The 23170-nt window shown below is 37.2% G+C and overlaps 1 protein-coding gene across 7 annotated transcripts in view; it reads left to right on the top strand.

Annotated features, from left to right (window-relative positions):
* The window catches only part of METTL25 (methyltransferase like 25), a 165144-nt gene that overhangs the window by 113336 nt on the left and 28638 nt on the right, over nucleotides 1-23170 (top strand). For 4 of the 7 annotated variants that reach the window (XM_032393774.1, XM_032393775.1, XM_032393778.1 and 1 more), the window contains 2 exons: nucleotides 12692-12798; nucleotides 14107-14185. Coding sequence is in view for 1 of the 7 variants with exons in the window: in XM_032393779.1 (XP_032249670.1) it covers nucleotides 12695-12697 (3 nt within the window). In the remaining 6 variants the exon portion in view is untranslated. Of the gene's footprint in view, nucleotides 1-12691; nucleotides 12799-14106; nucleotides 14186-15479; nucleotides 16342-23170 lie in introns of those variants that run through there. The other 3 variants (XM_032393779.1, XM_032393777.1, XM_032393776.1) reach the window with 2 other exon arrangements.

Below are 23170 nucleotides of genomic sequence, written 5' to 3'. Positions count from 1 at the left end.
ATGATTAACACCTTCAAAAGTTGGTTCTTAGATAACTAATAAAATTCACACAACTCTGGCAAGACTAATCATTAAAAAGATAAACATACAAATAATCAGTATCAGGAGTATAAAAGGGAACATGCCAATAAATTTGCCAATGCATTTATGACAATAAATGTATGAAATGGAAAAATTTTTCAAAGAAACACAGTATGCCGAAACAGCCTCAAGAAGGAAAATAAAATATGAATATTCATACAACTATTAAATTGAATCTGCAATTAATCTTTTATTAATTTCCTACATCTCAGTAAAAGTACTTTGTAGATGTGGCACAAAATTCAATCAACCACTGTCTGTTTGCAATAGTATGACTAAGAGTATTCTAGACACTATAGCTTGGGGAGAAAGATTCATAGAATCTCTTTAGTAGTTTATAATCTGTCCATTGAAACAGATATAAGAGGCATATGGAAGAGATAAGATTTAGATAATGACATTTGGGAAGAAAAAAAAAAAGTGTGTACATAAATACACAGTCCTTTACTGTGAACTACCTTTGTCCTAGACTGTTCACTTCTGTTCCATTCTCCTCTTTAATTATAGGTTCCTTTAGGGTGTTTTTAAATATGGTTAGTAGAATGGCTTATTCTCAGGAAGGAGGACTGTTTAAGAAATAATCTACTATATGAAATATGTGCTCTGCTAACCTGTGACCAAAGGAACTGAAAGTCTCCAAACCTCCCCAGATGGTTTGTACTTGGCCAGTGATGCTACTGGCTGCATGTATGGGGATTTATTAGTTGATGTATTTATCTCAATGGATTGCCTCATTAAGTTTGCAGATGTTCTGTCAATGGAAGACCTTTAAAAAAAATTATACTGTTTTTATTAGAGTTTTCCAATGCACAATCCAGAATAAGAGAGTTAACACATTTCAGCACAGAACAAAGTAGCATGTATTTAAATCTCATGGGAGGAAAAGCCTTTAACTTGTACTTAGACAGTTAAGACTGAACATGTTGAATTTGAGAAAAAAAGGTAAAGTATACAAATTCCAACCTAAAAGTCACCATTTGGTCAACATGGGATTCGGTGTGCATCAGCTAATCATGTTGAACTAAGTGCACATATATTCTGAGTTAGCTCCCCTCTCAGGAAAGAATCCAGTGTTCTAATACTGCTACAGCTCTTTAAGCAAAAGGTGCAATGATGGTTTTCCATCAAGCAAAGTGTACTCAAATAATGTGTTTCAGGGGAAAGATAAAACAATTCCAGATACCATTTGATTATAACAACAGACATCTCTGCTGTTCTGGTGACTTCAGAATATTTCTAATTTTAATAGACAGTATGGCTGCAGGTAAACCTCTATGAATAAACGCATAAGAAGAGACTTTAAATCATGAAAAAATTAAGTGCTCTATTTCTACTTAAACTAACTTAAAAGGACAGAACTAAAAGTTGAAGGCAAAGAGGTTTACTTTTAACATATAGTGGAATGCGGAATATCTTTCTATGTATACAGTCCCTTTAAAGGGTCCAAAACTGTATTCACATTACCAGTTTATGCTAGGTTCGAGAAGCCATCCCTGAAGTACAGGTTATACTGTACTGAAGAAAGATATTTAGACGTTTTGAGGGTCAACATTTAGAGTGTAGATACTGAAAGCTACTGCAAGGTATATTATTTTCTTGGTTAACTTTTCTCTCATTGATAGCAAATACTGTTGTTTATCTTGAAAATAAACAAATTTGAAATTCTTTAAAAATATGCTTCATACTTCAGATCTCTAGCACAGTTTTATTTACTTATTTATTTATTTTTTATTGTATGATTCCATTTATTCCATGATTTATTGCGTATAACACCCAGTGCTCCGTTCAATACCTGCCCTCCTTAATACCCATCACCGTGCTAACCCATTCCCCCACCCCTCTCCCCTCTAAAACCTCAGTTTGTTTCTCAGAGTCCATAGTCTCTCATGGTTCGTCTCCCTCTCTGATTTCCCCCCCTTCATTTTTCCCTTCCTGCTATCTTGTTTCAGAGGTACAGGTCTGTGATTCATCAGTCTTACACAATTCACAGCACTCACCATAGCACATACCCTCCCCAATGTCCATCACCCAGCCACCCCATCCCTCCCACCCCCCACCACTCCAACAACCCTTAGTTTGTTTCCTGAGGTTAAGGATTCCTCATATCAATGAGATCATATGATACTTGTCTTTCTCTGACTTATTTCGCTTAGCATAATACCCTCTAGTTCCATTCACGTTGTTGCAAATGACAATATTTCATTTTTTTGATGGCTGCATAATATTCCATTATGTATATATACCACATCTTTATCCATTCATCTGTTGATGGACATCTTGGCTCTTTCCATAGTTTGGCTGTTGTGGACATTGCTGCTATAAACATCGGGGTGCACGTACCCCTTCGGATCACTACATTTGTATCTTTGGGGTAAATACCCAGTAGTGCAATTGCTGGGTCATAGGGTAGCTCTATTTTCAACTTTTTGAGGAATCTCCATACTGTTTTCCAGAGTGGCTGCACCAGCTTGCATTCCCACCAACAGTGTAGGAGGGTTCCCCTCTCTCTGCATCCTCGCCAACATCTGTCATTTCCAGACTTGTTAATTTTAGCCATTCTGATTGGTGTGAGGTGGTATCTCACTGAGGTTTTGATTTGTATTTCCCTGATGCCGAGTGATGTTGAGCACTTTTTCATGTGTCTGGATGTCTTCTTTGGACAAATGTCTGTTCGTGTCTTTTGTCCATTTCTTGATTGGATTATTTGTTCTTCGGGTGTTGAGTTTGATAAGTTCTTTTTTTTTTTTTTTTAAGATTTTATTTATTTATTTGACAGAGAGCACAAGTAGGCAGAGTGGCAGGCAGAGGGAGAGGGAGAAGCAGGCTCTCCACTGAGCAGGGAGCCGGATGTGGGGCTCTATCCCAGGACCCCAGGATCATGACCTGAGCCGAAGGCAGCCGCTTAACCAACTGAGCCACCCAGGCGCCCCGAGTTTGTTAAGTTCTATATAAATTTTGGATACTAGCCCTTTATCTGATATGTCATTTCTAGCACAGTTTTAATATCAATTTTTGTTAATGAGATTATTGGTAGTGTGTTTTCATTCTAATAAATTGGTTGCAGATGCTTGGAAAGGATTTCTTTAAAATTACTGCTGTTAATAGCATAATTCCTAACTTTAAGATTAATGAAACCATAGTAAATTCGACCAAGATCTCCTTAGCATTCTTTTATGAAAATTAAAACTAAATCTCATGGAGTTTTGTTAAGTAAATAAAGCAATGTTACAGAGCCTCTGAAGGTCATAGGTCATAGTAGCCTCGTGGAGTGACATCATACACACATTTATGTCCTGATTTTTAGATTCCAACCTCTCTGTTGTAGAGAGATACAAATGCGTAAGGAGGATAGGATAGCTGTTTGTTGGCCAGATGAGAAGTGCCATCTTGGAAAGATAGGAAACAGAAGACCAAATTTCTGTAACTTTTCAAAGAACAGAGTATATGTGTTTCTCATCAAGTAAGACATTAGAAAGTCCAACAAAATTTCATTGAACATCTGTGAACTGACTGCTCGTTGCCTTCACACTTACTGCAATCTTTAGAACAACAAAGTAATTTAATAACATGCATTAGGGATATAGATCCTTAATAATCATAACAGTAGTATACACCCAAGGAGCAAGCAGTAACACTTCAGAATGGTTCACCCATTCCTCATTCACTCTAGGAATTTAATTATTATCCTGAAAGCATAGTGATTTGAATGCCCAGTATCTGCTTAAAGCCCACCCTTTTGTTTTTTTCCTTTTGTCTACCTTTGTGGTCTCCAAATTTTTGTGAGCCAGAGAATTAAGGTCTAGTACTATATTGAAAACTATACAAATAAAGCAAATTAAAAAAATGTAGATATGTTTTCCATAAAGATGTGTTCTCACAGGAAATACATTTAAGAGCTATTTCAGCTCACTGTTCGCAGGTTTAAAAAAAATGATTCAATAATAAGAATCCCATTGACATTCGAAATAATGTATTCATTTTTACTGCTTTGGGTACTATATCTCATACTTAGTTTTTATTGTCTCATAAGTATATGATAAGGTATAATCAGAACTTTGTAATTTAAAATTAAAAATTGCATCGTGAGGACACTTTTGAAAGAACAGAACACTAGTATAGTGGTTAATTATAAGTTAAGAAGATCTACGATGCCTGGGTGGCTCAATTGGTTAAGCGTCTGCCTTCAGCTCAGGTCATGATCCTAAGATCCTGGGATTGAATCCCACATCAGGCTCCTTGCTCAGCAGGGAGTCTGCTTCTCCTTCTGCCTGACTCTCTCTCTCTCTGTCTCTCTGTCTCTGACAAATAAATGAATAAAATCTTTTAAAAAAATAAGTTAGGAAGATCAATGAAAACCAAGAAGTTTCCTGCCCAAGACATTAATTTTAATTTTAATTAAATCTTAATGAATTACTAAAAACAAATCTAAAGACAATTGCTGATTATTAAATACCAAATTCTTTGACATTTACATATCGTATGAAAAGAATCAGAGAAGGGATTTTATAAAGAGATCTGTTTATAAATGAAATTTCAAAATTCCAAAGCAAAATTTCAAAAGTAGCCATCCAAGCAGCTGTCCACACATCATAATGTTAAGGCAATAACATTCCCAAAAACTGGTGAGCACAGAGCAATGCATAAAGACTTCAACATAAGAGTTACAAGATGTATTTCTTAGTTACCAATACTGATCTTTCTGGACACTAGAGTGATAAATAAAAATTGGAGTCCACTCCATGACATACTTCCCTGTCCAAAGATTAGTTTCCAGTTATAGATAATATATGGGAAGCAAAGATTAAGCAGGATATTTCCTGCATCACTTATTTTTCTCAAGTAAACCGAGCTTAGAACTTATTACTCAAAAATGCAATCCATGAACCAACAGCATCAGCATCACCTGGGAGCTTGTTCAAATGCAGGACCTCAGTCCCCACCCCAAATCTACTCAATTAGAATGGGTATTTTAAGGGGATCCCCAAGTGTTTATCATTTGATAAGTCAGTCTTAAAATGGTTCCCCTGAGATAGTTTTATGCCCAAGAACACAGAATACCCTGCCAGGCTCTGTAGTGTCTACTGCATTCCGTTTCAGTGTTGGGGAGCATGCAAATCTTAAGGGTACTCACAACCTTGCCATAAATGGACCTACATCTTGGCTCATGCTCAAGAGGTCTGTATCTAAGAAGGTTAGATCCCCCTTTCTTCAGTCACTGCCAAAGAATAAATACAAAGGAAACCAGATTTTCACAAACCCCCTCTGCCTTCAGCTGACATTCTTTAACAGCATTACTCCAAAAGGACTTGTTAATAAATTTTTGGTTTGAGTTGTGGGTTTTTTGCAACCATTTCTCACAACTGACTATGGCAGTGTCTTTTAATTGTAATGTAAAAGATTTATTGTGGAAGTAAATTTTAAGAATGTGAAAATATTCTGTATTTTATCTATGTATCTCTCAAAACTAACTTCTAAAAAATATATATAGCAACTATAAACAACTCCTCAAAAGGCCTTTATAATACTTTTGGTGGACATTACACGCCATATGCTGTGCTTCTCCTGTTTATCTCTGATTATGGTATCTTTTCACCCAGGAGATCTTTTCATATTAATAAAGATAGCAAACCCCTGTCATTGAAATTTGCACAGAATTTATTAAGAAAGTCAAAATACAGTGAATCTATTGAGGCAAACAAGTCAGGTTCTTGGGCTGAAGTTCAAGTTGCCTTAACACACAACCTGTCATTTTTACAAATCCATGAAAAATGAGCGAGGAATTTGGCTCTTAAATAATTTGGTCATGTCATTTAAAGCTCTTTACTTTTTCTTTTTTTGTTAAAAAGAAGTGAAGAAAATATATTTAAATTACTCATATTCCCACTTTCAAGTAGTTATTCTCAGTTGGTCCAAATGCATATATTGTTTGTATTTGCCTTAACAGTCAACATACCCTTTGTATTTTGCCTCTTTTACCTAATATTATATAAGAAACATTTTCCCATGATTCTACACTGCCTTCATAATGATCATTTTTAATGACTTCATAAAAGTCCATCCTAATGAGATATATTCTATTTGCCCATTATTTTATTGTTAGACCTTTAGGTTGTTTCTAGCCTCTTGAGTAGTCTCCAACCTAGATATTTGTACATAAAATACAAGGAAGCATAGGCAAGCAATCTATGAATGACTTGACAGAAATCAATTAAGATAAGTCTTCTACATAAATGTGCCAATAAACTTAATTCAAACATACCCTCCAAAAATGCACACATGGCCCATCATGAAATAAAAAAATAAATACAAAGAACCTTCTTATGTGCTCCATATGATTATAAAAAATAATCTATAATCTTTGTTGTAAACTTCTTCTCTGGACCGAAGAAACCACCTCCAATCTAGTAAATGCTAACAGCATATAGTTTAACTGAAAGTATGAACAGACACCGAAGGCCCATTTAAACAGATGTCATAATCAAAAAAATATTTACCCCACTTACATGTATTAGTTAATAGATGTCAAAATGGCCAGCTTGACAGGAAGAGAAGAATGGGGCCACTTCAGTTATAGATTTCATTGAATCTCCCCAGAAGTTCCATTTTTATTGGCCTCATATTCAGTCCAAAGGTGTTGCATAAGCCCCTTCCTGGCAAGCAGGAACACATCATCAATTTCCTTGACAGTTTTGAAAGTCTACTATTCAAATTGCTCTTTCACCATCCCAGTCTCCATGGAAGGTTCCAATATGTTAACATAATTCTAGATTCACTATTCTCAAATGTGCTGGCATCTGAGCGGCTCTCTGAAGGAGTCTTCTTGAGTGGCCAGATATGTTTAAAAAATTTTAGAGGTGACTCCAACTTTATATTTCTCTTACACACATACATACCATTCATACAGTGTGTCCTTGGCAACTACTCAATTTTTAAAAGGTTTTTTAAACTCCAAATGACATGATGGGTTATAATAATAATGCCAAGTAAATTTTATTGAGTGCCTATGCCGTGCTAGGTGCTGTTCTAAGCACTTTATTAACTTACTCAATCCTCACAATAATCCTAAGAAGAAGGGACTATATTATTTCTGCCGCTTACTACAGAGGAAATTCAGATACAGAGAGGTCAAGCAACTTGCTCCAAGTAGGAGGACGCAGGAAGAAAGCTATGGAACAGTAAAGTCACGATTCAAATCCAGGCGTTCTGGCTTGAGAGTCTAACCACCTAACCACTACAGTGACTGTCTTACCACTTGATCATTTGAGGGTCTTCTGTGTTGGTCTTCTTCCATTTTTTCAGTTTCCTCTTGAGAAAAGCAAGATAATGGTGGGTGTATAACCCTGTAGACCTCAAGCAATTGATGATTTCTTGGTTTTCCTGCCTCTAAATGGGTGGGTATCATAGTCTGCCAATCAGATGGAACTCTTTTTGCAAATGACTAGAATAATATTTGGGGGTTTTTCTTAGAAGCCTAAAAAATGTTTCAGTACTAAAGTGAAGGAAAATATGTGTGCAACTAAAACTATATGTAATTTTGAATTTTCAGTCTGAAATAATAATGGATAATTCTTTTATTTTTTGTACTGCAAAATTAAAGCTGAGACTTCAAGTCATTTTTACCAAAAGTACCTAGCTAAAACTTGGAGATACTAAAATATAAAATAAATGACAATTATGGATAATATTCACTCAGTGGCATGCTTGGAACAAGAGACAAAGTCATTCTCAACATCCTCTCTTCTAACATGTAACTAACTCCTACTTCTTTAGCAGTGATCACCCTCAGGCCACTTTAATGATCCTGCTTTTTTTAAAAAAAAGCAAAGGGGCACCTGGGTGGTGCAGTCAGTTAAGCATCCAACTCTTGATTTCAGCTCAGGTCATGATCTCAGGGTCCTGAGATCGAGCCCCTGGCAGGCTCTGCACTCAGCATGAAGTCTACTTGACATTCTCTCTCTCCCTCTCCCTCCACCCCTGCTCTTGCACATGCGCACACATGCTATCTCTCTCTCAAATAAATTTAAAAAAAAAAAGCAAAACCAGTCATTGAATTTCCCTAGCTTTTTGACAATCTCCAATTCAAAACTGGATCCCATGGTTTTAAATCCTCTCTATAACCATGCAATACAGGCCTAAATCCTAAAAGAAGCTCCTAAAACTCTACTTTATTGAGACAACCTACAGTTCCTCTGGAGTGCATTCTCTCAGCTGCAGTAAGTGAAATAAATCTAACTTGGACTACAGGGTTTTTTCCTAGTCCTCTTTGGTCGATGGGCTATAACAGTTGTCTAGATCATTTGACTAGATGAAAGGTGGTGCTAAGGTACACTGAAGAACAATCTTTGGGAGAAAACTGACAATTCCATTTTGAATATGTTGAGTATAGCATGCTTTTGAGAAATTCAAGCAATGTTAAAGAAGCACTGGTGTGTAAGGGTCAATATAGAATAAAGGGAAGCATGAATGCAAGTTTAGAAGTTATCAACATGTAGATGGAAATTGAAGCTAGGATATGGATGAGATACTCAGTGCAAAAAGCACAGGGAGAGAAGAATGGGGAAACTAGGACTGAATCTTTAATGACTCCAGTATGAAGATTCTGTAGAGGAGGATGAGCAATAAAGGAGGCTGAGAAAGCACATTCAGAGATAAACTAGAAAGACCAAGAATATATCATCATATGAACCACAGAAGAAGATATTTCAGGGCCTATGGAGTGACCAGTGGTTGAAAGCATTTGAGAGATCAAGTAAGAAGAGAATGGAAAATTTTCCTTTGGAGTTCACTGATATTTTTTGTGAGAGATTTTTCAGAATTTTGATGGAAGGAGAAGCTAGATTAAGTGGATGAAGAGTAAGTATGAGGTAATGAAAGTGAAAAAAGAAAGGTCTTCCAGAAGAAGGGACAGTGTGGTAATGCTATATATAGTGGTTAAAGGAATGGATTCTAGAGAGAGACTGATAAGAGTTCAAATTCTAGTTGTGTCCCTCACTAGCTGTGTGACCTTGGTTAGGTTACTTAACTGATTTGTGCCTCATTTTTTCTGTCAACTGGTGGGGGAAATAGTAACAGACCACTTGGCGTTGTGAGAAGGAATAGATCAATTAACAGAGACCTTCGTAAATAGTAACCTCTTAATAAGGATTAGCAACAATTATTTCAAAAACATGAGATGGCATGTCTCTATAGGGGCCTGAAAGTAGATTTGATGTGAACAATGAGTATGGAGATAAGACCACAAAGAGGTTTGACAGGATCCTAGATCTAGAAGACCTTGAATGCCATGCTAAAGAGGTACATTTCCTCTCACAGCATAAGGATTCATTGAGGGAGTTTAAGAAGAGAGTGATATGATTATATTTCTATTTTAGAAAAATCACTGTGCAATAGGCTAGAGGATGGATTGGAGGGAGGCCAGAAAAACAGGAGCCCATTTCAGAAACCTAAGTGAAAAGTGATAATGCCTGGATTAAGGCAGAGGAAGTAGAAATGGAAAAGAAAAAAAATAATAATCCAAGGAGTAAAATTATCACGACTTGGTTACTGATTGTGTATCATAGGTGAGGGAGAGAATGAAGTCTAGGATACCCACCTTTCACCTCCCTCCAAGTTTCTAGTTTGGTTGGCTAGCTGAGTAGTATGGCCATTTACTGAGGAAGAAAGTCTAGGTTTGCTTGTGAATTAGGATTATTGTTCAATATTTTGGGTATGCTGTGTCTGTGCAACACCCAAATGATAAAGATATCCAGTATGCAACCTAGAGCCCATAGGAAAGTTAGAGCTCAAGATCCATAAATGGTTGTCTAAGTTATGAGTATTCAAGTGATTACTGAGGAAGAATATCTAGAGAGAGAAGAGTACTTGGAAAAAAATAAAAAACGTTATTCAGAGAATTTATGTAGGAAAATAGCATCAATTGACAATAAACAAATGTTAAGCTTCAGGGAAAGTGGTATATGGTGAAAAAGATGAAGGTCTCAGTGGAAAAGGACAGCAGCAGTGGGAGAATGAGAGAGAAGAAGGAAGAACTCAGCAGTATAGACATAAGAATATGATGGGGCTAGCTGATGGGAAGTGCATGTGTTTTGTTCAGGTGACAAGGCGAAGGCATGTAGTTCCAAGTTTTTGGTGATTCAGAGGCCATAAAGGCCTCTGATGGTTGCTTTCTGTGTATAATTATTATTCCAGGCCTCTGATGGTCACATTCTGTGTATGATGTTGTACACTTAGCCTGAGTCAAACCCCTTTTTCCTTACCTTCTAGCCTGGTGAGCTCTATGAGCTCTACTCATATTTCATGACCCACCTCAAAAGCCAGTTTCTCTGGAACTCTTTCCCAAGTGACATTAGCAGGCTTAATTTTTCCTTCTTCTAAGTTTCCACAGTATATTGATATACCTGTGTCATTGTAAGTAAAACATTCCCACTCTACAGTGGAATTCAAAGACATGTACATAATTTTCCCAAGGTGACCCAGGTTTTCTGGCTCCCAAGATCAGTATTATTTCATTATATCACTGCTCCCCTTCTTCTCCAGGAACATGGAAGAACCTCATGACTACAAACTTTTAGCCACTACCGGAGTTTGTTTGTTCATTTGGCTAAGAAAGTATATAAAGGCCTGTGTTAGATAAGGTTGAAGTGAAGAGAGAGAGACTTTGCAGAGTAGACTTAGGTGCCCTTTGCCAACCTCTTACCTTTCCTATAGATCACCCACATCATTTCTCCTGCCCTCCTTCCCACAGTCTCATTTGAAGAGATACTTTCTTTTTCTAAGAGTAATTCTGTTATCTGTGCTCATAAGTCCTGACCTACAGTTATACTCCAGAACAAGGGCAAATACCTAAAAAATAAAATAGATGTTTGAGAAGGAAAAAAAAGGACAACTACCGCTAGACTCTGTGTTCTGTATCAATATCACCCCCCTTCCTTGCCTTTTTATTATAAAGTTTGAGGTTAAGATCATGGTTGAGGGGAAGCCACAACTCTATGTCTCCACTTCCTGCCTTTATTCATTGCCAATTCAGAGCAACCAGATGCCTCTCTGCCATTCCAGCAAGTGGCCAGTGCCCTTGCTGGCATCCATATCATTAGACCCAAAGGACTCTTTCTTGACCATGCTATGGTATCTGCCATTGTTGAGGATTCACATCTTTAAACTTTCTTAAACTATAGCTGTCATTCAACTTGACCACATTCTTTTCTTCTTTCACCAAAGGGTGAACCTGGGCAGCCATATTTTATACTAAGACCACAGGTGATAGGAGTGAGAGTAGACACCTGGTCAAGGTAGTCTAGATCCCTGATTGTGACCTGGCTCAAAAAGAGTCAGACCTATCAGATTCTCTCTTTCTTAGGAATTGAAATAGAAAACACTTTGGCATGGGAGCTAAAAGGTCACGCTTTATAAAGAGATTCTGGAGGCAACATTTGACCATGTGAAGCCAAAATTATGAGGGTCAGAAACTACAAATGAGCAGAAGAAGACATCCTGAGAGAGAAGAGATAAAGCCAATACAGAGAGAAACAGGCCATAAGATTTAGGGAGGTGGAGGGAACATCTGACCCCCAAGAACTTGCTTCCCAGAAGCCAAAAGAGCCACTTTACTTTAGAGTTTTCTCCTTCCACTCTTTGTTCACTCCCAGCCTTCTTTGCAGACTATTCTGTTTGTCATTCAAATATTAGTTTTTTCCTTTGAGGGCTGTTCTTGTGCCTTTTTCAATCTATATGCTTTCCAAGAAACATGGTCATGGCTTCCAAAACTGCCTGTATCTGATGATGCTCACTCAGATTTAATTTCTAGGCTAGCTCTCCCTCCTGAATCTCTCTCCTGAGCTTTTGGGCATGTTTACCCAACTGCCTGAAGGACATTGCCATTTCCCATGGGTATTCCCCTAGCACCTCAAAATCAACATGTCTAAAATTAAACTTTCCTGTCAAAAGCACTTCTCTTCTGATACTCCTTTTCAGTGAAGGAAACTTGCCACTGAAAGCCAAAATCACACTAGACTCCTCTCTCCTTCCAAACCGTTTAAACATTGAGTCATTGTCATTCAATCTCTTAGGTTTCTCTTCACTGCCTCCCCTCTCCAGTGCCACCCCTACTCTCTAAGTTCAGAGCCTCATAAGAACCTCCTGGTTTCCTTGGCATCAATCTCCTACCCCCGCCGATAACTCTTCTATGGCCTTCCCATTTTCTTACAGGAAAATCCAAACTCTTTAGCATGGCATCCAAATCTTCCATGATGCTTTTCCTGGTTACTTCATCAACATAATCTTTTGCTGCACTCCATCTAACCATAGTTCCAAAGTATCCAGACTTTCTGTGACTCCCACAGTATCTCAAGTGTTGCCTCCATCTGGACTTTGCCCTCACTGATCCCTCCCAGGAAGGCTAACATCCCTTTCTCTTCTAGTCAACACATTCCTACATTGTCCTTTAATATTTACAATGTTTTCTCCACATATAAGTCACTGTCTTTTTTATGATGTCCTAACTTTGTACAGATGAATATGACTTCATTGCACTTACTTTTAAAATGTTTGTATTCCTCCGTCCATCCTGGAGGGGCAGAAAACATATCATTTTTACTGTTTGTCCTATGCCTAGCAGTGAACACGTTCAGAACATGCTGTGGAGAAAAGGGAGGAAATGAATACACTGATCCTCCATGGGAAAAAACTAGCCCTTCCTCTGAGAGAAAAGAATAATGCCAGGTAAGTGAAGTCACGAAATTTTATGGTCGTAATTAAAAATGCCTAACAAAAACGAAAAAAAAAAATCCTCTCCTACACAAGAGCAAGAAAGGGCACCATCCTCTTCCTCAGAAAGTGTAATGTTGCCTCAGTAATTGTAAGCAGAAACCTCTAAAAGGTAGACCGTCTATTTCCCATAAGGATCACTGAGCAAGATGAAACAATTTCCCGGACTAAACAGAAACCCTCAAAAATATAAAGATTTTACATCTACACTCCTATCTTCATGAGATCTCAGGGATATGAGGCTGGAATTTGCTCCATTTAGATCCTGATAAACAAAGTGAAAATGGAGCCCATCACAGAGAATGGTCCCAGTACCCTGGCAGACACAGGCAGGAAAGACTCTGTCACAGCTGATAACATTGCTAAAGAGTCAATTAGTCCCTAATTAGCTGAGCAGCCCCTGCTGCTGCCCGGCTTGAGGACAGTTTAAATAGGAATGTTTCTTAGTAACAATCTCTGTTTAGGATGCAATAAATGACTCATTCAATCCAGGATGGGAGAGGATCTTGCTGCTGTAGCCTGGGTCCTCCGGGACTGAAGTGCTAAAGGAGAGATCAGGGCTATGAGTCCGTATTCAGGTGTCTTTGCCCTTTGCCCACGCTAAGTGCATGATCATATGCCACCCACCAGTCTAGGAGTGTGAAGGAAACTGGCTACAGCCTAGGAGACACACTAAGAGAGCCTGGGGAGGGCACCCTGAAGAAGGCACAGGAAATAGGGAGGGGCCCTTGCAAGAAGGGCTCCATTGGCCAAGGGCCCAGCACTTTAACAGCTTCTGGGGAAAGGACCTGGGAAAAAGAACTTTTGCCTGGTAAATGCAAGCTGAATATTCTAATCAAGAGTGGGAAGCTGGGGGTGCCTGGGTGACTCAGTCGTTAAACGTCTGCCTTCCGCTCAGGTCATGATCCCAGGGTGCTGGGATCGAGCCCCGCATCAGGCTCCCTGCTCGGCGGGAGGCCTGCTTCTCCCTCTCCCACTCCCTCTGCTTGTGTTCCCTCTCTTGCTGTGTCTCTCTCTGTCAAATAAATAAAATCTTAAAAAAAAAAAAAAAGAGTGGGGGAAGCTGTTTCAGCTTCTACATTGTGAGAATGATTGTCTTCCTTGACATTTCCTAGGGGAGTTGGGGATAAGCAATGCATAATTCCTCCCTTGGCCATTCTTCTGCCCCAGGGCTCCAGGCAGAGTTGAGTTGGATGCTTGCTCATGTTTCCTCTGTCTGACATAGTCTCTTCCCATCCTAGTTACTGCTTTCTTATTCTCCAGGTGTCCTCATATATGTCAATTCCTGTGGGAAGCATTTGCTGATATTCTGCCCATACCTCCACCACCACCCAAGTGAAGGGTAAGAACATCATCTTGGTCACTCCCATGTATGCTTATTAGGGCACATAGAATGTAAATTGCATGCTTACTTCCTTATCTGCCTAGTGGAACCTAATTTCCTCAAAGGCAAGAACCATGTGATACACCTCTGAATCTCCAGATTCTGACCTGCAGCATTGTCTAATCTCACATGTTTAATGAAGGTTTATTGAAACTTTCTTAATAAGATGAAATAATATACAATATATTATGATTATATATAGTATAAGATGAAATAATGCAGAGCTGGTAATAGTGCAATATTCTAAACTGAAGTAGTAAAGACACTTTTATTGCAAGACAGCCTAAGTAGTAGGTCTGTGAAATGGGAATACAGAGGGCAAATCTAAACCATTTCTGTGCCACGGACCCCTTTGGCCATCTGGAAATGTCTTTGGGCCTCTTCTCAAACATTTTCTTTTAAATACAAAGTGAAATACATAATATGACAAAGGAAACCAATCATATTGAGATCGTTACTAAAAAAATTTTTTTTAAGTTATAATTTAGTAGTATGTGTGTGTTTATTAACTCATTGAATAAAAAGATCACGTAGCAGTTCTAAAACTCTAATTTTTAAGTAACAGTAAATGTCAACAATATTTGAAGATCCCGGCCATAACTGTAATGTGACACAGAAATATCTGTACTTTCTATTGGCAAGAGTTGCAAGTACTGCCAGTACTGCTGAGGTTTGTTGTCCACCTTAGAACTGAAGGAAACCCTAAATTACGATTAGCAATTAGAATAAAGAAGAACATTTTCTCCAAGCTCCCAAGATCACGGATGCCCTGAATTCTATCTGTGGATCCCCTGGGCTCAGTCAGCCCCCTGTCTGTGGAACACAGGGAAACAGAACACCTAAAGTAACTACCAAGAATAGCAATTCTTTCATCTTTGGAGGAATGGTATCTTCTCAAATCAGTGAGGTCTCCACTTACACTCTATAGTGAACAACTGTTTCAGAGGTACTTAGGTTTCTGAACGATATCAATATCCACTTTATTTATATAAAATACAACAGTCTACAAGACTTACTAGAAAACTTCAGTAATAACAGCGGGGTGGTATTTGTTTACAGATAATTATGTAGATGAATGGCACAGACTCGTGAGCTCAGAAACCAGCCCACACCTGGTCAGTCCGTTGACTTTTGACAAAGCTGCCAAAGCAATTCAGTGGGTTTAAGTACTTTTTTCAACAAGTGTTGCAAACAACTGCATATCAAAATGAAAAACCAAAAAAGCTTAACCTTTACCACATATCGCATACAGGTTACTTGAAATGGATCTTTGACCTGAATGTAAAAAACTGCTAGAAGACAACATAGGAAAAAATATTTGTGACCTTTGGTTAAGGAAAGATTTCTTGGCACCAAAAACATGAACCATAAGTGAAGATTTCACAGATTGGACTTCATCAAATTTAAAATGTCTGCCCTTCAAAAGACACGTTAAGAAAATGAAAAGACAGTCCACAGATTGGTAAAAGAAAAGAAAAATTAGCAAAGCTCCTACCTGATAAAGAGCTTGTATGCAGAATACAAAAATAGACACACACACACACACACAAAAAAAAAACCTCAGTAAAAAGAAAGGCAAAAGATTTGAACAAATATTTCACCAAGAAATATATACAAATGGCAATGAACATGTGTAAAAATATTCATCATTAATCATCAAGAAAATATGAAATAAAAGCACAAGGAGGCAGAGAGATACCACTACACAACCTTTCAAATGACTAAAATTAGAAGGATTGATAATATTGTTAGAGCCCACATAAAACAAAGAGAGCTCTGAAGATTGCTCAGGCAAATGCAAATGCTACAGTTATTTTGGAGAACAGTTTGGCAGATTTTTTATAAAGTTAAACATATACTTACCATATGACCCAACAATTCCACTCACAGATATTTACCCAAGAGAAACGAAAACATATGTCCACACAGCAAATGTTAATAGTTGCTTAGCTGAAAGTCTATCACCAGCAGAATGGATAAAATTATTATGATATATTCATACGATGGAATACTTCTCAACAAGCAATGGACTACATGTATATGCAACAACATGGATGAATTTCAAAAGCATTACGCTAAGTGGCTAAGTGAAATAAGACAGGCACAACAGATTACATTCTGTATGATTCCATTTGTATGACATTCTAGAAAAGTTGAAACCGTAGAAACAGAAAACAGATCGGTCACTGGTTGCCAGTGGGCTATGTGTAAAGAAAGGGATCGTCTACAAAGGGGCATAAGGGAACTTTCTGGGGTGATGAAAATGTCCCATATGTTAATTTGGGTGGTGAATGTGTGATTTGTATGTTTGTCAAATACATTAAACAGTACACTTAAAAAGGGTGAATATTGCTGCATATAAATAATTGCATCTAAATAAAACCTGACTTTTTAAAAAATTCTAAAGTTTTATCAGAGAGACATTATAAATGGTATTTTGTTACTAGAGCTAAATTGTCCTTTCAAAGAATTCAGTCTTAGGATTTTCCCCCAAAATGAAAGGCATTTGTGCATACTCTACAGAGAGGAACAGATGCATTGGCTCAGTATCTTATTGAGTTTGTACGCTATTTGGAAATTGGATTGCTTTGACAAATTACTTGCTAGCCAGGAAAAGCATTAAGGGATTATTTGTCCACCATGATTTCAAATTTTTCCCTAATGATAAAATCATTTGAAATAAAAGGCGGCAGCCAAAGTAGTTTTACTCAGGGAGATATTATTTCATACATAGACATGTAAGAAACAGTATAAGCAATAAAAGGAAATATACTCTAATTTTTTAATTTTTAAACTTACTTTAAGTGTTATAAATAACAGCAGCAAACAATTTCAATCCTAAATAGCATATATTTCAGATTTCCTTATAATTGCTTCTCAACTTAAAGACTTGAAATCACATGTGAATGTGGGTGTTTAAACTTCACTTTGCAATTTGAATCTTTACTTCTCAGGCCACTTTAATACCTGTTTTAATGCTGTTTGAGGATACTGTTGGATTATATTGCTGTTTTTACTTGTTTATGTGCTCTAATGTTTTCCTACTGTGCTAGAGAACATTTTGCTTTAACAGCATTCTATGTATTTCAAGAATTTCTTTGTGAGTGATGTGTCTTTCAATAAAGCAAAGAGAAACTTCAAAATCTTCATAAAAGCAGTGTCCTTCATTTACTTGTTTATAGAATAGTAACATTATCTGCCTTATCCAAAATAATTTTTTTTCATTCATAGTAAATGAAGAACCAACCACCACTTATTTTAAATGAGTTTCTGTGTAACTGCCAATTTAATGAATTAATCTTTACATTTGGGTCTTGTACTGTCATAATGTTAGTTGTTTTAATGAACTGATGATAATTTATTTTATTTTTTTATTCAATTTTTTGCCAGAAAGGCCAAACTAACTTCAAATATTTTTCATTTTTTCCAAAGATATGTTTGATCTCCCAGTAAGTGTTTACTGTGTTTACATGATATCTCTTCTTTTGTATATCTAGATCTGCTGCTAATACACTAGCTGCTAGCCACATGGGCTTATTTAAATGATTTAAAATGAAAAGTTGCGTTTCTCGGTCACGCTGGACAAATTTCATGTGGTCAATAGCCATATGTGGTTTGTGGCTATCCTGTTGGAGGGCACAGATATGTAATATTTCCATCATTGTCATAGTTCTTTTGGACAGGGGTGGTCTAAATCAGGGTCAGGAAACATTTTTCTTGAAGCGCCAAATAGTAAATATTTTAGAATTTATGGGCCAACAAGCAAAACTGAGGCTGCTATTTAGGTAGTTAAGTAACTATTTGAAAAATAGAGCCACTTAAAGATAGAAGAAAAAAATAAGCATTCTTAACTTAATGGCTGTAGAAAGCAGGCAGCAGGCTGGATTTGAGCCATAGTTTGCCCACCCGTGGTGCAGATCTGTCAGTCCTTGATTCGTTAAGCACACCTTTATTGAGCACATCTATGTTTTATGCACTGGGCTACATATTAAGCAAAGTGTAGTGAACAAGAAAACATAGTCCCAGACCTTATGGAGTTCAGAACATAACAGGAAAAGCACTTTAACAAAACTTGCATGATTCATCAATTATTATAATTTAACAAATAAAATGAAAGGATGAACAGGATGTTATGAAAGGAAGTAACAGAGGAACCTAAACTTGTGTGAAAGATTGACTTGATTCTAAAAATTATAAATTATCTGCAACTAATATTAATCTGTAATATATGGCAACTACTGTTTCTTACAGTCTTTGTAGTTGACCCATGTGAGAAAGATGCTATAAAAGAACTAGCTAGTATTTCTAAATGGATTTATATATTTTTTTTAATTTGTTTATTTGAGAGAGAGAATGAGAGAGAGAGAGAGCACATGAGAGGGGGGAGGGTCAGAGGGAGAAGCAGACTCCCTGCCGAGCAGGGAGCCTGATGCGGGACTCGAACCAGGGACTCCAGGATCATGACCTGAGCCGAAGGCAGTCGCTTAACCAACTGAGCCACCCAGGCACCCTGGATTTATGTTTAAATATATGGTATTCCTATATGCCATCTGTTTTATATATGGGAATTAATAGTACGTCTAAAAATTATATTTGCTAAAATAACATTTATTGATGTTTGGTGTTTTATTTTCCTCTATTAGAGCCTTTTATAAGAATAAAAGTGTATAAATTAAATGCTTCCTTATGACCAGAAAAACTTGTGACAAATTAACTCCTAAAGTGGCCCCAATTTCCTATTGTTTATAATCAAAATTCAAATTGAGCCCTTCATTAAACAAAACAATGTGATGCTACTTTAACAGGTTTTTTTGAACATATAATTTTTTTCCATTTATGAGAACTCAGTATACAAATCAGCAAAGCAAAATAAAATAAAAATAGATGGTATACTGTCTTCCCATATATTGGCAGTGTTCCTCAAGATTTTATTTGGTTTTCTGAGCTTTTATTGCACTTTGCAGTTCGTATAAATGTGGCCTCTTTTATTGTGGTGTCAAGAACTTTATATAAATCTAACTCTTTAACCACCGAGCATGTGAGAGAGATCTGAGTGAGCAGAAGCCATTCTAAATTGAGCACACACCTCGACTGACAAATAGGCCAAGCTGAAGTGGTTTAGAGATTACATCATGTGCCACATACCTGCTTTGTTGCAATAAATAAACCCCAGACTGAAATATGGCTGGCTATACATTGAGATGAGGATGAAATAAAGGGAATGAAATACTTTCTGAGGTCATGACATTGCATTTTAATTCTTCAATTTCACTGTAATTAACAAGCCCAGGAACAAATCTTTCTGCTGATTCAGGTTTAAGTTCTTTTCTGGTGACAAGTGAAGTGCACCAAGAAGCTAGAATTTGACATTCCCTCCATGGCTTCTTAGAACAATGCATGTTGGAATAAAGCCAAGAATAGTGGAGTTTAAAAACCAATTAAAAAACAAAAAACAGTGACTGAATCCATCAAGAAATGATTCCACTTTTGAGTCACTAGCTGAGCTTGGCTCTTCTATTACCTTTGCACAATTTTCAGCACCGAGCTGCTGCTGTTATTCTTTAATGCAACTCTGTGTATAAATTAAAGATGCTGGCTCCCTCGAGGCAGATATCCTGAATTCATCTTTACTGAGAGAGAAAAAAAATGTTACACCTACTTAATCCAGAAGATTGAAGGCCCCACACAGGACTCAGTTCTTAGTGTCATCTGGGGTGGAGTCATCCTGACAGCCGGCATACATTTTCCTCATGGAGCATGGGACGTCTTCAGAGCACCCAGTGGTCAATCTATGGATGAGCTCACCCTGGACTGCTTCCATCTGAGATTCCTTTGGTCTCCAGGAAGGAGCCTCGCCCTCTTCACTCGCACAGTACCATCCCTGCTGAACCCGAGGTTGCTCCTCTGGTGGTTTCCATTTGCTGGAACCTTTGATGCACAAATTGGTGCTCATACAGAGGTGGAAAGGGGACACAGTTGGCTGCCACGATCACAGCAGGTGGTGAGGTAGGAGTAATTGGTGCCTTGAATCTACTCCACCCTTTGTTTCTGTATAGAACCTGTGTCAGTTGGATCTGTGTGTCCTAATCCTCATTCTTGAGATCTCAACCGTGTCAAAATGTCGTTTGGCACAAGTTCAGACTCTCCTTGCATTTCAGATGTCCCACCATTATCATCTATCACTGAGACCCTTCACGTTTCCTTTTGATTCCTCTGGCCCAGAAGAAGGCTAAAAGATCTGCTGGGATCTCTTTTCCCCAGTGGAAGCTCTCTGCCTCAGTCAAGATTAATTCTTAAACCCTAAGCAAAATGATGGCCAACAATTGCCCGCCTATTTCAGAACGTGGTTCTCCTTTCTCTGGAATTTTTGTTTATGCTATTTCCTTACTCTCTGATATCATTAAAAATATGTGTTTTGTAGTTCTTACCTTTTTTGGTTTTGCTGTGAATGTGTTGGCTTGCCATGACCTACTATATCCTGCCTGAAAGCAGACCTATTAAATTTAGCATGCTGACATGTTTCATCCACCTCATTAATGTCTCTGTTCTATACAGCAAAAGAGAAACCTATCACAATGTAGTCTTTTTGGTGAGGGGACAGAAGTGAGTATAAAGTTGTGCTTTATAGAATTTGGAAACAAAGCATAATCATTTTCATTGGTATATATTTGAAGATACTACAAAAAGACACAAAACTGTTTTAAAAAATCAAAAGTGCACAGAAAAAACCAAAGTTTGAAAGTTGTCCAGTTAAGATGACCTATCTTTTTTAACATGGTGACAAATTCCTAAAGTTTAAATATATTTATTATTTACTAATATATTTTATTTTATTAATATTTACTTTATGAATAAAATGTTTAGGAACTCACTTTCCGCCCTCATTTATGTCCTTTTAAACTTTGAGCAGCAGGGCTCAAAGGAAAAGATTGACGTGTGTTAACTGTTTTCACATATCTCCCATCTAGCCACTTCATATACACACACCACCCACACATATATACACAAATGGCACTTAGGTGTATGTGAATTTTGTCAGCCTACTCTAGTCTGTTGGACCCTTTAAGGGCACAGATCAGTACATCTATTGTTCTGTGATTTTTTAAATGACATTTTTTATTTTGGAATAATTTTAGATTTACAAAAAAGTTCCAAAAATAGAATTCCCATATACCTATCACCCAGTTTCCTCTAGTGTTAACATCTTACAGTCCCATGGTGCATTTGTCAAAATCAAGAAGCCAACATTGGTACATTACTATTAACTCCAGGCTTTATTCATATTTTAACAGTTTTCCACGAATGTCTTTTTTCTGTTGTATGAGCAAATCCAGGATACCACATTGTATTTAGGGTTTTGTGATTTTGTTTTAATTGATGTTTTATAAAGTTCCACATTTAAGAATTCAGTGTCCTATTTGTCCTTCTATTTAATTATGTAATTTTCATTTGAGAATTGTTTCTGAGTGCCAAAGTGCCATGTTTTTCACACTCCAAACTCCTAGGCAGGCCTCTGAAGACAACTTGTCCTTTATTTATGACACTATATATTAAACTAACTGAAAATATTCAAAATAATGCTTACTTTGTGCAGAGTCCATGAACTCCAACCAGAACACATAAAAGTCAAATTTGAGCAATAAATTTTGATTTTCAAATTCCATTTAAGACATTTTCTGAATAGATTCTCATGGAAAATATTTTAAAATATTGTTTTATAAAAAACTGTTTCCTATAGGATCTGAAAGTTCTTTAAGTAGATTTTTAGTAAAATGTCTGAACAATTTAAATACTATTTCAGATAGTCAGAATGACAAATCTTTTTAAATTATTTTATTACAGTGATTTATCACTCAAGTTTCTGTACTCTGAACATTATTTTTTTTCACTTCAACTAAATAACTGGCATTTTTCTGTTCTGTTCTTTTCCTCGTTGTATATATACTCTGAAGCACTTTCAAATTTAAAAAAAGGTCTTTTATTTAGGGGCCATTAGAGAATGTGCATAAGCCATTATATTCAGTGAAATAAGCATTGTGTGATTGAAGATTAAATAAGGGAACGGATTATGGTTCCATTAAAGGCATCATGATATTCCTGGAAAAGCTATGAAAATACGCTTTTCCATTAAGGAAAAACACTTATCAATGGTGCCGGTCTGGGTAGAGATTGCCTACTATAGCAGACATTTCTTAGGACGTGCATGAGGAGGGCATTAGGCTTGCACATAGTGTAACTATCTGCCAGGTAGGACTTCAACTTCTGAAAGTTAAATTTGTAACTCCTATCAACTACAGATGACTGCAAAGCTTGACACCGTTCAAGAGTACAGCCATGATTCTCATTAAAGGTCTGGACCTAGAGATCCATTTGGAAAAGTTTGGAATTAAGATGATTTAGCCTAAAGGGAAAATTGCTTAAGTATGGGTCACACACTTGTGGTTTGAAGTCTTATTTTGTTTGGCCCAGACAGTGGGTTTTATTTGTTTTTAATATTTGAGTTAATTGTTGAACTTTCAAATAGTGGGAAATTACACTATAAAAATTTGAATTGCCCTCATTTCTACATGTCAATAATATGCTAGAGATGAGAAGCAGGCCCTTTTTCAATGGGGCATGCCCTCTCTGGCTGAACGCAATCCCCACCACACATGATGGTTTCCTTGCCCTGCAACTACCAGTTACCATCACAGCTTACAATGAAGTTTTCCCATGATAAAAAGGATCTGTTTCCACAGTGTTATTCAAAGTAGAAAAAGGAACTGAGTTTGAGAAGGCAGTGTTCCTCTTTCAGTGAGGTTTCTAATTGGCCCCAAGGATATTAGACCTCATGACCCTGAGGTGGCAGAATATTCATCTGAGGATAGTATCCACTCCCCTGACTTTCAAATTGGAATTAAGATCGGAGTCCAAACAGAGTGATTTTTACCTTTAAATTTTTTT

Source organism: Phoca vitulina, unplaced genomic scaffold, assembly GCF_004348235.1.
Source record: "Phoca vitulina isolate PV1807 unplaced genomic scaffold, GSC_HSeal_1.0 scaffold76, whole genome shotgun sequence".
Lineage (NCBI taxonomy): Eukaryota > Metazoa > Chordata > Mammalia > Carnivora > Phocidae > Phoca > Phoca vitulina.
Note: the sequence above shows the minus strand (reverse complement) of the source record. Positions and strands in the feature narration are given on the sequence as shown.